Genomic DNA, 12,760 nt, shown 5'->3' with positions numbered 1-12,760 from the left:
TATCTCTGATTTGACTTTTGCCTTTCCTTCTCATTCACAGGCCCTCCAACTCCTCCTCGTAATTTGATATTTGCCATCAAGGACACCTCCCTAATGCTGGAGTGGTCCCCCCCTAGCGATACCGGAGGCCGTCGTGATCTCACCTACAACGTTCAGTGCAAACGCTGCGATTCCAAGCCCAACCACTGCAAACTCTGTGAGGAGGAGCTTCGTTTCCTTCCGCGATCTTTGGGTCTCACCAATGCCACGGTTACTATCATGGATTTCTCAGCACACGCCAACTACACCTTTGAGATTGAGTCGTTGAATGGCGTATCAAGCCTCAGTTCTTTCCCCCGCCAAGTTGCAGCTATCACCGTCAGCACGGATCAGGGCGGTAAGTGAAGAGCAAGATTTTACTTTCTTTTTTTAGAGCTTTGTAAACAAAGCAGCAGCTGATTAAGCAGTTGGAAAACGACTTATCTGCTTTGTTGCTCTTCTGTTTGTGCCGATAAGAATAGATGGATTCAGAGTTGCTTTTATCTGATAAACTAATGGAATTGAATTTAAATGTTTCATTGCCATTTCCTTGTTTAGACCCATTTGTTAGAGCTTAACTAACTTAAATTAGGAAAAGTGGGTTTGGGGAAGGAAAGTTCTCCACTATGAGACCAAGACGGAATTCTTTTTAGTGTGAATGCACGTTTCTTGGTAGTTAGATGTGTTTTATAAAATTGTAACATGATAAAGACTTAGTAGTTGACAAAGATCTCATTATTTTAAATTGACTCAATGTGTGTTCTGACGAGCTTTAAACTGAAAAAAGTTAGAATTAAACTCATTTGCTCATGTCATGCCTACTTCATGCAGCTGAAGGTTCTGCATGCGGTGAGGCCTAGTTGACAAGCTGTCCAACTCAGAGCCAAATAGAAGCTTATGGGATCAAAACCAAGCAGGTTTTAATGTCTAATCCTAGAACACTTTTTTTGTTTCATAAAAAGATGTTTTAAATCACTAAATCACACTGTACCCAAATTTATAATTTTTTGTTGAGGTATATTGTTCCAAATCACAACACCAATCCATTTAATTTTTCGATTCCATTGTTACCTTGAAAGCTCACATAAGATGCTTCTCTGCATCCATGGTAATGGTGTACATACTTAACAAACTGTGGCATTCAGATAAAGCACTGCTATGGTTGGATCTCCACCACTCCTATTCTTTTCCAGACTACACATCTTCACTACCTGACATCACCTTTTAGATAAATAAAAAAAAGTGTCTGGATGGCATTGGGGCATCCTCACCTTAAGTCATCCTTACCCCAAGCATGGCCGACTCTGATCAAAATGGTTGATTTGACTTTTGTAATCACTCAGCTTCATGTTTGGGTTCGGTGACACAAACTGCTTGGTGGCAGGTTAGAACAGATGGGCCAGAGTTTGGTATAGCCTACTGTGGCTCTGCCGGATTTTGTCTAAGCACCAACAACTTATTTTCAATGGTAACGATGCAGTAACCATAAAAACACTTTAAAAACTCATTATCTGCTCATTTCAGCAATAAAGCTGTTGTTCATAACACTTTTGATCACTTCATTAGGCTAGATCTATACCCTTTCTCAAACTTTACTCCAAACAGGATGTAGCATGCCTTCACTTTGACTAATTCACCATACAAGGCAGTTCTAGAATCGTAATGCCTATTTGTATGAATTCTATAATCAAAATTTAGATTGTGTAATACCTGTAGATTGTATCAGTCAAGTTGTTTTTACCAAAAACTAAGCATATTTCCAATGACCTAGACAGAATTCTTTGAACGTACATGATCATGAAAAGAACATGATGTTTTAAAAATGAGAAAATTTGGATTAGGATGAACTATAATATTTGCTATTTATTATTTTATCTCTAAAACGTCATGAAATGAAAAGGATTCTAAGGTTAAACTAAATCAGACTGAGTCAAATGATCCCCAACAAAGTGCAGATGGGGGCTGGAAAAAGTGTTTAAAAAAGAAGAAAAGAAAAGGACAATGGCTAACTAAAAGCACTGATCTGATTGATCGCACTGGTAACAGCAAATTGAATAAATGTTTGTGTTTGCAAGAATCAATATTTCTGTGAACAGTACAGGGGAAAAAAGGATACGAGAGACACAAAGATATTGACATGCAATAATGACAAAAAAGGGAAAAAAAAGCGTTAGAGACCAACAAAGAACAGCAAAAGTAATATAAACAAGTGCACACAACAGAAAAATATATACACCTCATCACATTATGCACAGTTGCCTAAATACATTCCATCCCAGCCGCTGGGAAATGAGCCAAAGTAAAAATCTGAATAGTTTCCTTGCAGCCTTGAAGCATCTTGCAAAATATCTGCCATTGAGTAGAAGAATGTGATGGATTCTACCTGCTTACATTTTGGCAAGTTTAGAATAGTGGTGTGATTGCTTCATTTCAGGATTCCCATGTGCAGGGAGCCAAAAGCAAGACCGAGGGATTGACTGGTAGCAATATTCCTAACATGCTCTGTCTGCAGGCTTGAAGGTGAAGAACACCGACACGCATTATTTATGAGCCTGAATTTACAGAACACCTTTATCCAGGTTTCTGACAGCAAGGGGTTTGAAATCTGTTCACTCGAATGAGTGTGCTGCAACCTTGCGACATGTTCTCTTGTTTTCCTTGAAGGTAACTGTGACTAAAACTGGATTTACTCTGTCATAGATATTTCTTGACTATGGAATAAAAAACAGAGGGAACATTCCTTTTCTTTTGTCTGCATAGCTGCATTCACACCAGGCATGTTCAACGCGTTTAGCACATGGTGTTCACACCGGACTGTCGTTACCCTATACTAGTCGCTACTATACTTATGTCCGCTACCTACAGTTGAAAAAAGGCTTGGTGCAAAACGTCAAAGCGGTGCAAATCTATGTCACGGTTTCTGTTTCTTTGCCCTTGTGGTTTGTTTCCTTTTTGTTCTGTGATGTTTTCAGTTCACTTCCTGTTTTATTTTGTAGGGTTTCCTTTTTCGTTTTTTTATTGTGAGTTTTACTTTGGTTCCCCATCCTGCCTGATTGTGTTCACCTGTGTCTCGTTTGTCTGTATGTATTAAAGTCTTGTCATTCCCTTCCTCCTGTGCTGGTCCATAGTTTGTAACTGTGCTGTTCCTCGGTTTTGAGCATTTGTCTTTCAAGTATTCTAGCCTGCTGAAGCAGTGGTTTTGGTTTTTGTAATTTTTGTTATTAAACGACCATTCCCTGCATCCTCCTGCCTCCTCTCCTCTCTGCGCCTGGGTACTTCCCTTCTCCCCCGTTACATTATGGACCAGCCTGACATGTACCCAGCAGAGAGTGACGTTGGGTGCTTTGGAGCGATCTGCCAGGAGGCGGATGGACACCAGCCGGATGTCTTCCTTTATCCAGGGGTGCGTGACATGCGGCTCCTGGAGGCATATTGCCAGGAAGCAGAGAGGACCAGATGCCCCTGGTCCCAGGTCTCCGGCTACATTTTCGAGGGGAGTTGCCTTGCCTCAAGAGGAGGCCGTCGTCGTCACCGCCGCCCTCACCGTAAGCCCTCCCCTGACTCCTGGATGGAGCTGGACATTCTCCTGCCACGGGCCTTCCTGGACCCTCTGGACCAGGACCTGTGGCTGTGGGAGGACCCTTACCTGGAGGAGGAGGGGGTCGAGACCCAGGGGACTTTGGAGGGTTTTCAGCTCCCCGCCTCCTTCTTCAATGGGAGTCGACTGGCTGTAAGAGGGGGCCGCCGTCGTCGCTGCCGCCCTACTCGACGTCCCGTCCTGGTTCCGGAGGTGGACCTGGAAGCACGCCAACCCGGTCCTGCGTCCAGGAGGGAGCCGGACCCACCACGACCCGTTCCGGCTCCAAGGAGGTTGCTGGACGCAACTCCTCCCGTTCCTGCTCCCAGGAGGGTCCCGAACGCTCCACGACCCGTTCCGGCTCCAAGGAGGTTGCTGGACGCAACTCCTCCCGTTCCTGCTCCCAGGAGGGTCCCGGACGCTCCGCGACCTGTTCTTGCTCCGACGAGGGTGCCGGACCCACCACGGCCCGTTCCGGCTCCGAGGAGGTTGCCGGACGCAACCCCTCCCGTTCCTGCTCCCAGGAGGGTTCCGGTAGCTCCATGATCCGTTCCGGCTCCGAGGAGGTTGCCGGACGCAACCCCTCCCGTTCCTGCTCCAAGGAGGGTCCCGGAGGCTCCACGACCTGTTCCTGCTCCGAGGAGAGTGTCGGACCCACCACGACCCGTTCCGGCTCCGAGGAGGTTGCCGGACGCCACCCCTCGCGTTCCTGCTGCGGACCCCGAGCCCGAGCCGCCTGCCGCGGGCCCTGACCCCGAGCCGCCTGCCGCGGGCCCCAAGCCACCTGCCGCGGACCCCGAGCCGCCTGCCGCGGACCCTGAGCCCGAGCTGCCTGCAGCGGACCCCGAGCCACCTGCCGCGGACCCCGAGCCCTAGACGCCTGCCGCGAACCCCGAGCCGCCTGCCGCGGAGCACGAGCCGCCTGCCGCGGAGCCCGAGCCGCCTGCCGCGGAGCCCGAGCCGCCTGCCGCGGAGCCCGAGCCGCCTGCCGCGGACCCCGAGCCGCCTGCCGCGGACCCCGAGCCGCCTGCCGCGGACCCCGAGCCGCCTGCCGCGGACCCCGAGCCGCCTGCCGCGGACCCAGAGCCGCCTGCCGCAGAGCCCGGAGCCGTCTCACCGGACTGCTGTTGGCCCTTGGATTGCCCTTTCGGGCCCCCTCCTCCTGGACTCTTGGAGGAAACTCGGTGCGGTTCCTTGAGGAGGGGGTTATGTCACGGTTTCTGTTTCTTTGCCCTTGTGGTTTGTTTCCTTTTTGTTCTGTGATGTTTTCAGTTCACTTCCTGTTTTATTTTGTAGGGTTTCCTGTTTCGTTTTTGTTGTGCGTTTTACTTTGGTTCCCCATCCTGCCTGATTGTGTTCACCTGTGTCTCGTTTGTCTGTATGTATTTAAGTCTTGTCATTCCCTTCCTCCTGTGCTGGTCCATAGTTTGTAACTGTGCTGTTCCTCGGTTTTGAGCATTTGTCTTTCGAGTATTCTAGCCTACTGAAGCAGTGGTTTTGGTTTTTGTAGTTTTTGTTATTAAACCCCCATTCCGTTATTAAACCCCCATTCCCTGCATCCTCCTGCCTCTTCTCCTCTCTGCGCCTGGGTACTTCCCTTCTCCCCCGTTACAAGCAAAAAGTCTGCTTTCAAGCTGAAGTTATGAGAATGTGTAATACATACAATTGTCTGTACATGTATATTTGCACGATGTTTTGCATTTTAAGTCATTTATCAGCTGTTAGTGTACAACAGCAGTTAAATAAATACATTTGATGAAGACAGACACTATATTGTGCATACTGTTTTTATTGTGCATTTATAGGTGTAAATGTAAACATATGTAAATACTAGTTATAGCTACAATTTTTGCTTTTACTTTTTTGTATTTATTTTTAGCTGTGTAGTGATGATCTCTTTTATCTTTCCTATTTTGTATACGATGTTCTCTCGCTATCATGGTTCACTTTTTGCGGTTTTGGGTATTATTTCAGTACCATTTTGCATTCTTTTTCTTTTTTTTTAGGGCTGTGTACTACATCCCGCTTGGCTGTTGACCTTGTCAATCGGCCTCCTCCGTGCCATGTCTGTAGTCCAGAATATGTTATGTTTTGTTAAATCTACAGATATCTTTGATCGTGAGCAAATCTTTGTTTTCATTCTATAATACATTTTTTATAATGACAATAAATTAACTTAATTCTCCTAAAACTGTAGTGTTTCCTAACTATGAAAAGATATACCACACACCTTTTGTGCATTTGTAACAGCTATGGAACTCAGAAATGCTGCATTTGAGGTACTTTTAAGCCCTACTTTTACAGGACAATCTTAAACTTCAACGCTATGGAAATGGTAGACTGATTTTAACAATCGCACAATCTTTTCACCAGAGATCTTTGTTACTTTATTTATTATTAAATTATACATGATGCAGGGACTGAATTGTTGAGTTTCAAGTGCAAAAAGCAGTTCTAAATTTTATTCTTTTTTTACTTGAAATGTTCCTTGGGTGTATACATGTGAATTTGTTTTTGTTTGTATATATACGATGTTTAATCTAGTATTGATTTACCCTTTAACTATAAAAATTGAATAAGATTCCACATTTGTTTCTCCTTAACCCAATCCGAAAAATACTTTTAGAGGTAGGTGTGGAGTGTTTTCTCTGTTTTCCTCTGTGGGTTTATGCAAGAAGGTTCTTATTTCCTCCTAGACTCCAGTTTATGACACACTTATGCTTCTAATCTGTGACTGTCTGTTCTCCTCCTCCTTTTCTCCTCATCTTCTAACTATTCTCCTATGGCCCTGTCGCATTGATTGCTTTTTCTCCTCCTTCTCTTCTTCTAATCTGTCCCGTTTCTTAACAGATTGTTTTTTTCTCGTTTTGTTTTTTCTCCTCTCGCTGTTTTCCAGCCTCCTTTCTCCATTTCTCTGCTGCTTTGGGAGTCTGGGAGAAATACGTTTTTCTCATGCAGCCAAAACGCGTTAAATGCATTATTTTGTGTCGCTGGGGACAACTCGAGACTGTACATGCAAATCAGTGTTGCACACAGGGTTTTTATTTCATCAAGATGCTCTGTGTAGTACATACAGATCCCTGAGCTGTAGACAAAACCTATTTGAACACTAATATAGCCAGCTGCTGCTTTTTAAGATGCTCAAGGGGAAAGGTAGATTTATGACCTCAGTCAGAGATGAGCAGACGATGCTGTGCTTTTACCACTATCACCTTGACATCAAGTACAGTTTGATTAGTGTAGTTAATTTTAATGTAAATCATGAAAAATCATTGATCACACAGCTGGATGGGTATGTGATAACTGTCCAATGTGACATGCAGCGTATGAGCTCTTGAACCATACGTGTTTCTGGTGTACTTGTAGATTTTTTTGAAAACATTTTTAGATTTTTTATTTTTTTTATTTTATTTTATTATGATTATACTGTTCCAGGTGTTAGTTACTCAGTTTTAGGAGATAATGAATTCACAAGCCCAATTACGAGCTGATGCAACATGTGGTTGCCGTGGTTTTCCTTTGTCTGGAATATGGTTTTGACACCAATCTTATTTTATTTTTAATTATTGCTCCAGGAACACATGTTAAATCAGAAAAAATAGTTCCATAAAATTAACAGTTGTTTTTTTTTTTAAATCAAAGCAAAACTCATTGAGAACTCAGCTTTAATGTAAAAAACAAATAAGTAAGATTTAATTGAATGTAAAATGCATTGTTGTTTTTTAAGGACTCTGTCACCCTCATAACATTTTTTAAGTTATTTTTTTTTGCTTAATAATAGAAAAATGCAAATTCATGAACAAAGTTACAAACTAAACCACTTCAAATTGACTTTCAACCTCATAGGCATGTTAAAATTGTTCCAATCAGCATTTTAGCTTAAAAAACATTTCAACACAATAAATTAGGAAAAATGTGTAAAATGTATTTATTTATTTGCATTTTTTTTCCTTTGTCGCATGCAGAAAAATGTCAACCACACATAATCCTTATTAATATTTCTTTAGATGCACCTTATCCAATGGTGTTGAAGAAATAGTTTTCAGATAGCTGCAAAGACGTTTCATGCAGTCCTTCCATTAGATTCACATTCAATGAAGAATGGGCCTTTATAAAGCAGACTGAAAATGTATTCTTTGATGTCATCCATTACATTCTGCAAGGTCAAAACAAAGCCTGAAGCTACGTTTAACCCAAATGCCATTCATCTGGCGAGGGCGGTTGATTTAAATGTTAAGACAATGTAAACACACAGTGAGAGGTCCTGCATTACGAATTGAGCTGCCGATGCAGCACAATTTGTGAGCAACATCAGGTTTTTGGCAGTGCAGCAAAACTCAGTGGTGAATTTTCCGGATCTGAAAAATCTGAACTTTGACAAATATTCATGTGCTGTCAGCCAATCAGAATCTCAGTTTTGGTAATGACTGGTTGATGATGTTATCAGACGATGGAGTCCAAAACCAACATGGAGGAGAAGCTCTTTATTTCTGTTTGTGCTTGTTCCAAACATAATTTCTTATTTCTATCATGACAAGAATAAGAGGAACCTTGCTCAGAAAGGCATAAGCGAGGATATTGAAAGAGTAAGTTGTAAAATGCTTTACAATATTTTACTATTGATACAGAACAATCCAGCATATGATCTAAAGTTAGCTGACTTGCATGAGCTAACTTACTAGATTTGCACCAGTGAGTTGATGTTTATTTAGAGGATCTCTGCAGAAAAAGGTGAAAGAAAGTACGGGGATTTTTTTTTTGAAAGATAGGAGAAGTGGGTCACCAGCAAGTTCAGAGAAGAAGTGGCAGTATTCTGCGGTCCTCTCTTTCCTGGGCCTGTTTTTCTCCCAGGGGGTTATGAGTGGGAATATGGATCCCAGGTTGGGGTGGAGCAGAGCACAGAATATAAACCTAAGGAAGCAATAGAAGTAGCAGCAGGACTGTCGGAGGCAGCAGGTGTCTTGACATTGACACGTGAACCCACACAGAAAAACCTGTATCTGATCTATCTTTTTTCAAACAGGTGGAACAACACAATATTTCTTTTTCAAAAAGGCAAAATGTAAATTTATTGTATTAAATATGCATTACTGTCATGGCAGTGCCAGCTGATTTTTTTATTTTTATTTATTTTTGTATGAGTGACCCTGGAATCCCTGTAGAAGAGCTTGGGACTGCTTTACCAGAACCTGCTGTTGCTTCTGCTCAAGGTGGTCCATTTTTTGCTGCTAAACCAATAGGTGTGCATAGTATGCATCCAATACGCAGCATTCATTTATGCTAATTATGTTTACAGTGTTTGATCATTTGCACTCCTATTCTTTGAAAAGATATAGTCTTCTATATAGTCTTTATATAAGATTTTAGTTTTTAAGTTTCCTATTGCACCATTTTTTAACAGTACCACTGACAAGGAGAAGGCCCCGGGAGAGGTCATGTTTCAAATTCATAAATTAATTCACAAAAGCATCACTGTTCTGGTTAATTTGGAACAATTGGAGAATGATGAATACTTGTTTTTCTTAAACTAAACGAGGCAGCAATCTTTGCAGGGAATGAAACATATTTTGTCTCCTGAACTTCATTTGTTTTCATCACTCTTCCATACAGCAAAACCTGAATCTTAAAAAAGTAAAAAGATCCATGTTTCAAGAACAAACATCTTGTTTTCTCTCTTGCAAAATAATTTTATCACATTTTTTTTCAATACCAAAATAATCTTAGTTTAAGAAAACATGTCTTGGTGACTAAAATGTTCTTTTCAAAGCAGGAAAAATATCATTTTTGTTACATTTCAGTAACACTTTGTAATAAGGTACCTTTATTAATATTAGTCAATGCATATGCTCTACTTAACTAATAAACTTGTTAACGTGTTAACAGACATCCTTCTCATGGGTTTACAAAGTTTATTTGAGGGATTAGTCTGCAGTTGACTAATGTTTGTTATTCAACCTTAATCAATTCATTAAAAAGTATTAATAGAAGTTTTCTTTTGCAATTGCTTTTCCATATGTATGTATTCACAAATTTTATGCTGCATGTGCACACCATATATACTCTGTGTGTGTGTGTGTGTATATATATATATATATACATATATATATATATAAAGCCAGCGGCTGACAACACTGACACTAAAATCCCAGCAAGTCCAACACCCAAGCACAGCGATTGCTGAAAGAAAAAAAAAGCCAGTTGCTTCCTTGTCAGCAGCTACAAAAACAGCAGTGGCTTTGAAAAGGTTGAAAACTGTTTGAAATGTGCATAAGGTCAGCATATTACCTTAAGTCACAGATAACCATGCAAACCATCCGAAGAAATGGAAAATTTGCATGCTGCAGTGATTTGCATACGTACTTTTGCATGGAGAATGCTTCATTCACCTGATATATCCACCAAAAGCTGCGTGATGGGTTTATTTTTGGGAGGTGCACATAAAATTTATATACAGCATTAGCATAGTGTTGTCATCAGCAGAAATGAGACCACCATGTGACTTTTAGTGTTAAAAAAAGGGTCTGTCATCATTATCATTTCTCTTGGTCATAGATAGATTAGACTTTGTCATTAGAAACCATTTGCTTATTTTCGTTAAAGCTTTCTGGTCGTGGAGTGAATCTGATTTTAAACACATTAGGCTACTTTGAGAGACAGATATTTTACAAATGTGTTACTAAAATACTAATCCATTACTTTTGGATTTTATTTTTTCATCCTTTGTTATATAAACTCACCTATCTGTAACATAGAGCGAAGACTGGCGAAGACTGGTGGAACACATCATCAAGTATTTTGGTGAACGTTTAAGTCCAAATAAGTAATAGCTTGGCGAACGTTTTCTACATTGTATTTATCACTTCTCTGATGAACAAAAGACTGAAGGTCAGCATCTCCCAAAAGAGGGCCTCACTGGACATACATACGACAGACACGGAACATTTTCAACAAAAGCAAAGTTTGATGTGACTTTTGTGACTAATAAAATTGCATTAAGCTATAGCAGAAGAACATAGACAACTTACAATACTTTTTATCATCATAAGTGAGCTGTATCATTCCCTTTTCCCATTTTTATTCTTAGGAGGCAAAATAATTAAAGAATTAAAGTGCAATGTTGCTATTGGCAGATACCGTAATTGCACTAAAAAGTAAACAGTTTAAAATAGATCAGCTTTAACTGTATATTCACGTTAAATGCATCAGTGCAACAAAGTAAACGTAAACATTTTTAGGATGTGGTGGTAGGTTGAATTTTCAGAGAGACGATAAACTTGTTTGTAATGTTTGTGATATTTTTTTTTATCTGTGATTTGTTACTGGGTTTTTTTTTAATGAAAAAAGAAAAAGGGTTTATAATTACAAATCAGTTATGAACCCACGTGTGTTTTTAGCACATCAAATATTAGCAAAAAGACTGTAAACAACAGGGGTGAGCGTATCAACCTGAATATCGATAGTATCGATACCAAGTAAAAGTATCACTATGTGATAAGACACTATCAATTTTTTCGTCAGTTTTTCTTTAGTACATACTGTAAAGAGGTTGAATTTGCTTACAGAGTTTTTGCAAGCGCAGAGTTTATCTGTTTGTAAAGTTGTCAGATTGGGCGAAAAATGGCCCATTTTGAGTAAATGTCCACCCAATTTGTGCAGGAAACTGCGAAATCTGGCAACTTGTCAGTGTAAATGCCTCCTCCCCTCTGGCTGCAGCTTACACCTTGCCTCTCCCCTCCCTGCTTCATCAGAGAGTGGGTTCATTAAAAAGCCACATATTTGCACCAATGGCAGGATTTTTTGTTGCAGAGTTTATATTTCTATAGGTATTACCTTGACCAAAAACAATTTTATTCACTAGTGAGTTCAATTTTTTGTTACTGCCTTTGTTTAAAAAAAAAAAATAAATATAAAAATATTTATAAAAAAAAACCCTCCCCTCTCACCCTTCCGCGGGGGGTTTCTCACACAAGTTTGGATCCTCTACCAGAGGCTTGGGAGCTTGAGGGTCCTGCAGCATCTTAGCTGTTCCTAGCACTGCGCTTTTCTGGACTGAGAGGTCTGAGATCTTTCCAGGTATCTGTTGTAGCCACTCCTCCAGCTTGGGGGTTACTGCCCCGAGTGCTCCAATTACCACAGGCACCACTGTCACCTTCACTTTCCAGGCTTTCTCCAGTTCTTCTCTGAGTCCCTGGTATTTCTCCAGTTTCTCATGTTCCTTCTTCCTGATGTTTCCATCGCTTGGCACTGCCACATCCACCACAACGGCTTTCCTCTGTTCTTCATCCACCACTACAATGTCTGGTTGGTTCGCCATTACCATTCTATCAGTCTGGATCTGGAAGTCCCACAGGATCTTTGCCCTCTCATTCTCTGCGACCTTTGGGGGTGTTTCCCATTTTGACATTGGGGTTTCCAATCCATATTCTGCACACATGTTCCTGTATATCGTTCCAGCCACTTGATTGTGGTGCTCCATGTATGCTTTCCCTGCCAGCCTCTTACACCCTGCAGTTATGTGCTGGATTGTTTCAGGCGCCTCTTTGCACAGCCTACACCTTGGGTCTTGTCTGGTGTGGTAGATCTGAGCCTATATTGCTCTGGTGCTCAGGGCTTGTTCCTGTTGCCTTGATTTTGGCCTCTAACCGTTGCTTCCATGGTGGGTATTGTTTTCTCCCATGGTTGCTCTTATACCCAAGTAACTCAAAACTCACTTTTGCTGAGGTGTAAACCAGTTAATTGGTTTCTGTGATTGGTGTGGTAGGGATTACCCTCAATGCTTCATTCACAGCTTCCAGGAGACTTTCAGGCGGTACATCACTTAACCGTTGTAGCTGGTGTCGGGGTTGCCTAGTGTTAATTCTGGACACGATCTTGTCTTTTAGGTCAGTTGCTGCCTTGCTCAGCGTATCTGTTGTTGTTGGGGCTGTGTACCCAAGCTCAGAGTGGGAGTGTGGTACAGCCTCCACTTTGACCTGCTGTTCTGGCTCTCCCGTGGTATTGCAATTGTCTTGTACCGTTTCAATCTCAAGTTGTGATAGGAAATTGGGGCTACCAGTTGTTTGGCAGTAAGCCTTGATTGTGGGTTTCGAAGCATACATTCATTCCACATTCTCTGGAATGTGTAGTAGCATTCTAACAGAATCTTGTTCTCACATCTAGTCCATT

The 12,760-nt window shown here is 41.5% G+C and overlaps 1 protein-coding gene across 2 annotated transcripts in view; it reads left to right on the top strand.

Moving 5' to 3' along the window:
• epha6 (EPH receptor A6) overlaps positions 1 to 12,760 on the top strand; it is a 205,255-nt gene that overhangs the window by 112,101 nt on the left and 80,394 nt on the right. For both annotated transcript variants that reach the window (XM_023951152.1, XM_020713238.2), the window contains one exon: positions 41 to 376. In XM_023951152.1, the coding sequence (XP_023806920.1) occupies positions 41 to 376 (336 nt within the window). The remainder of the gene's footprint in view (positions 1 to 40; positions 377 to 12,760) is intronic.

This window comes from Oryzias latipes, chromosome 21 (genome assembly GCF_002234675.1).
Source record: "Oryzias latipes chromosome 21, ASM223467v1".
In the NCBI taxonomy this organism is placed as follows: domain Eukaryota; kingdom Metazoa; phylum Chordata; class Actinopteri; order Beloniformes; family Adrianichthyidae; genus Oryzias; species Oryzias latipes.
The sequence above is the reverse complement of the archived record's forward strand: the minus strand, read 5'-3'. Positions and strand labels throughout refer to the sequence as shown.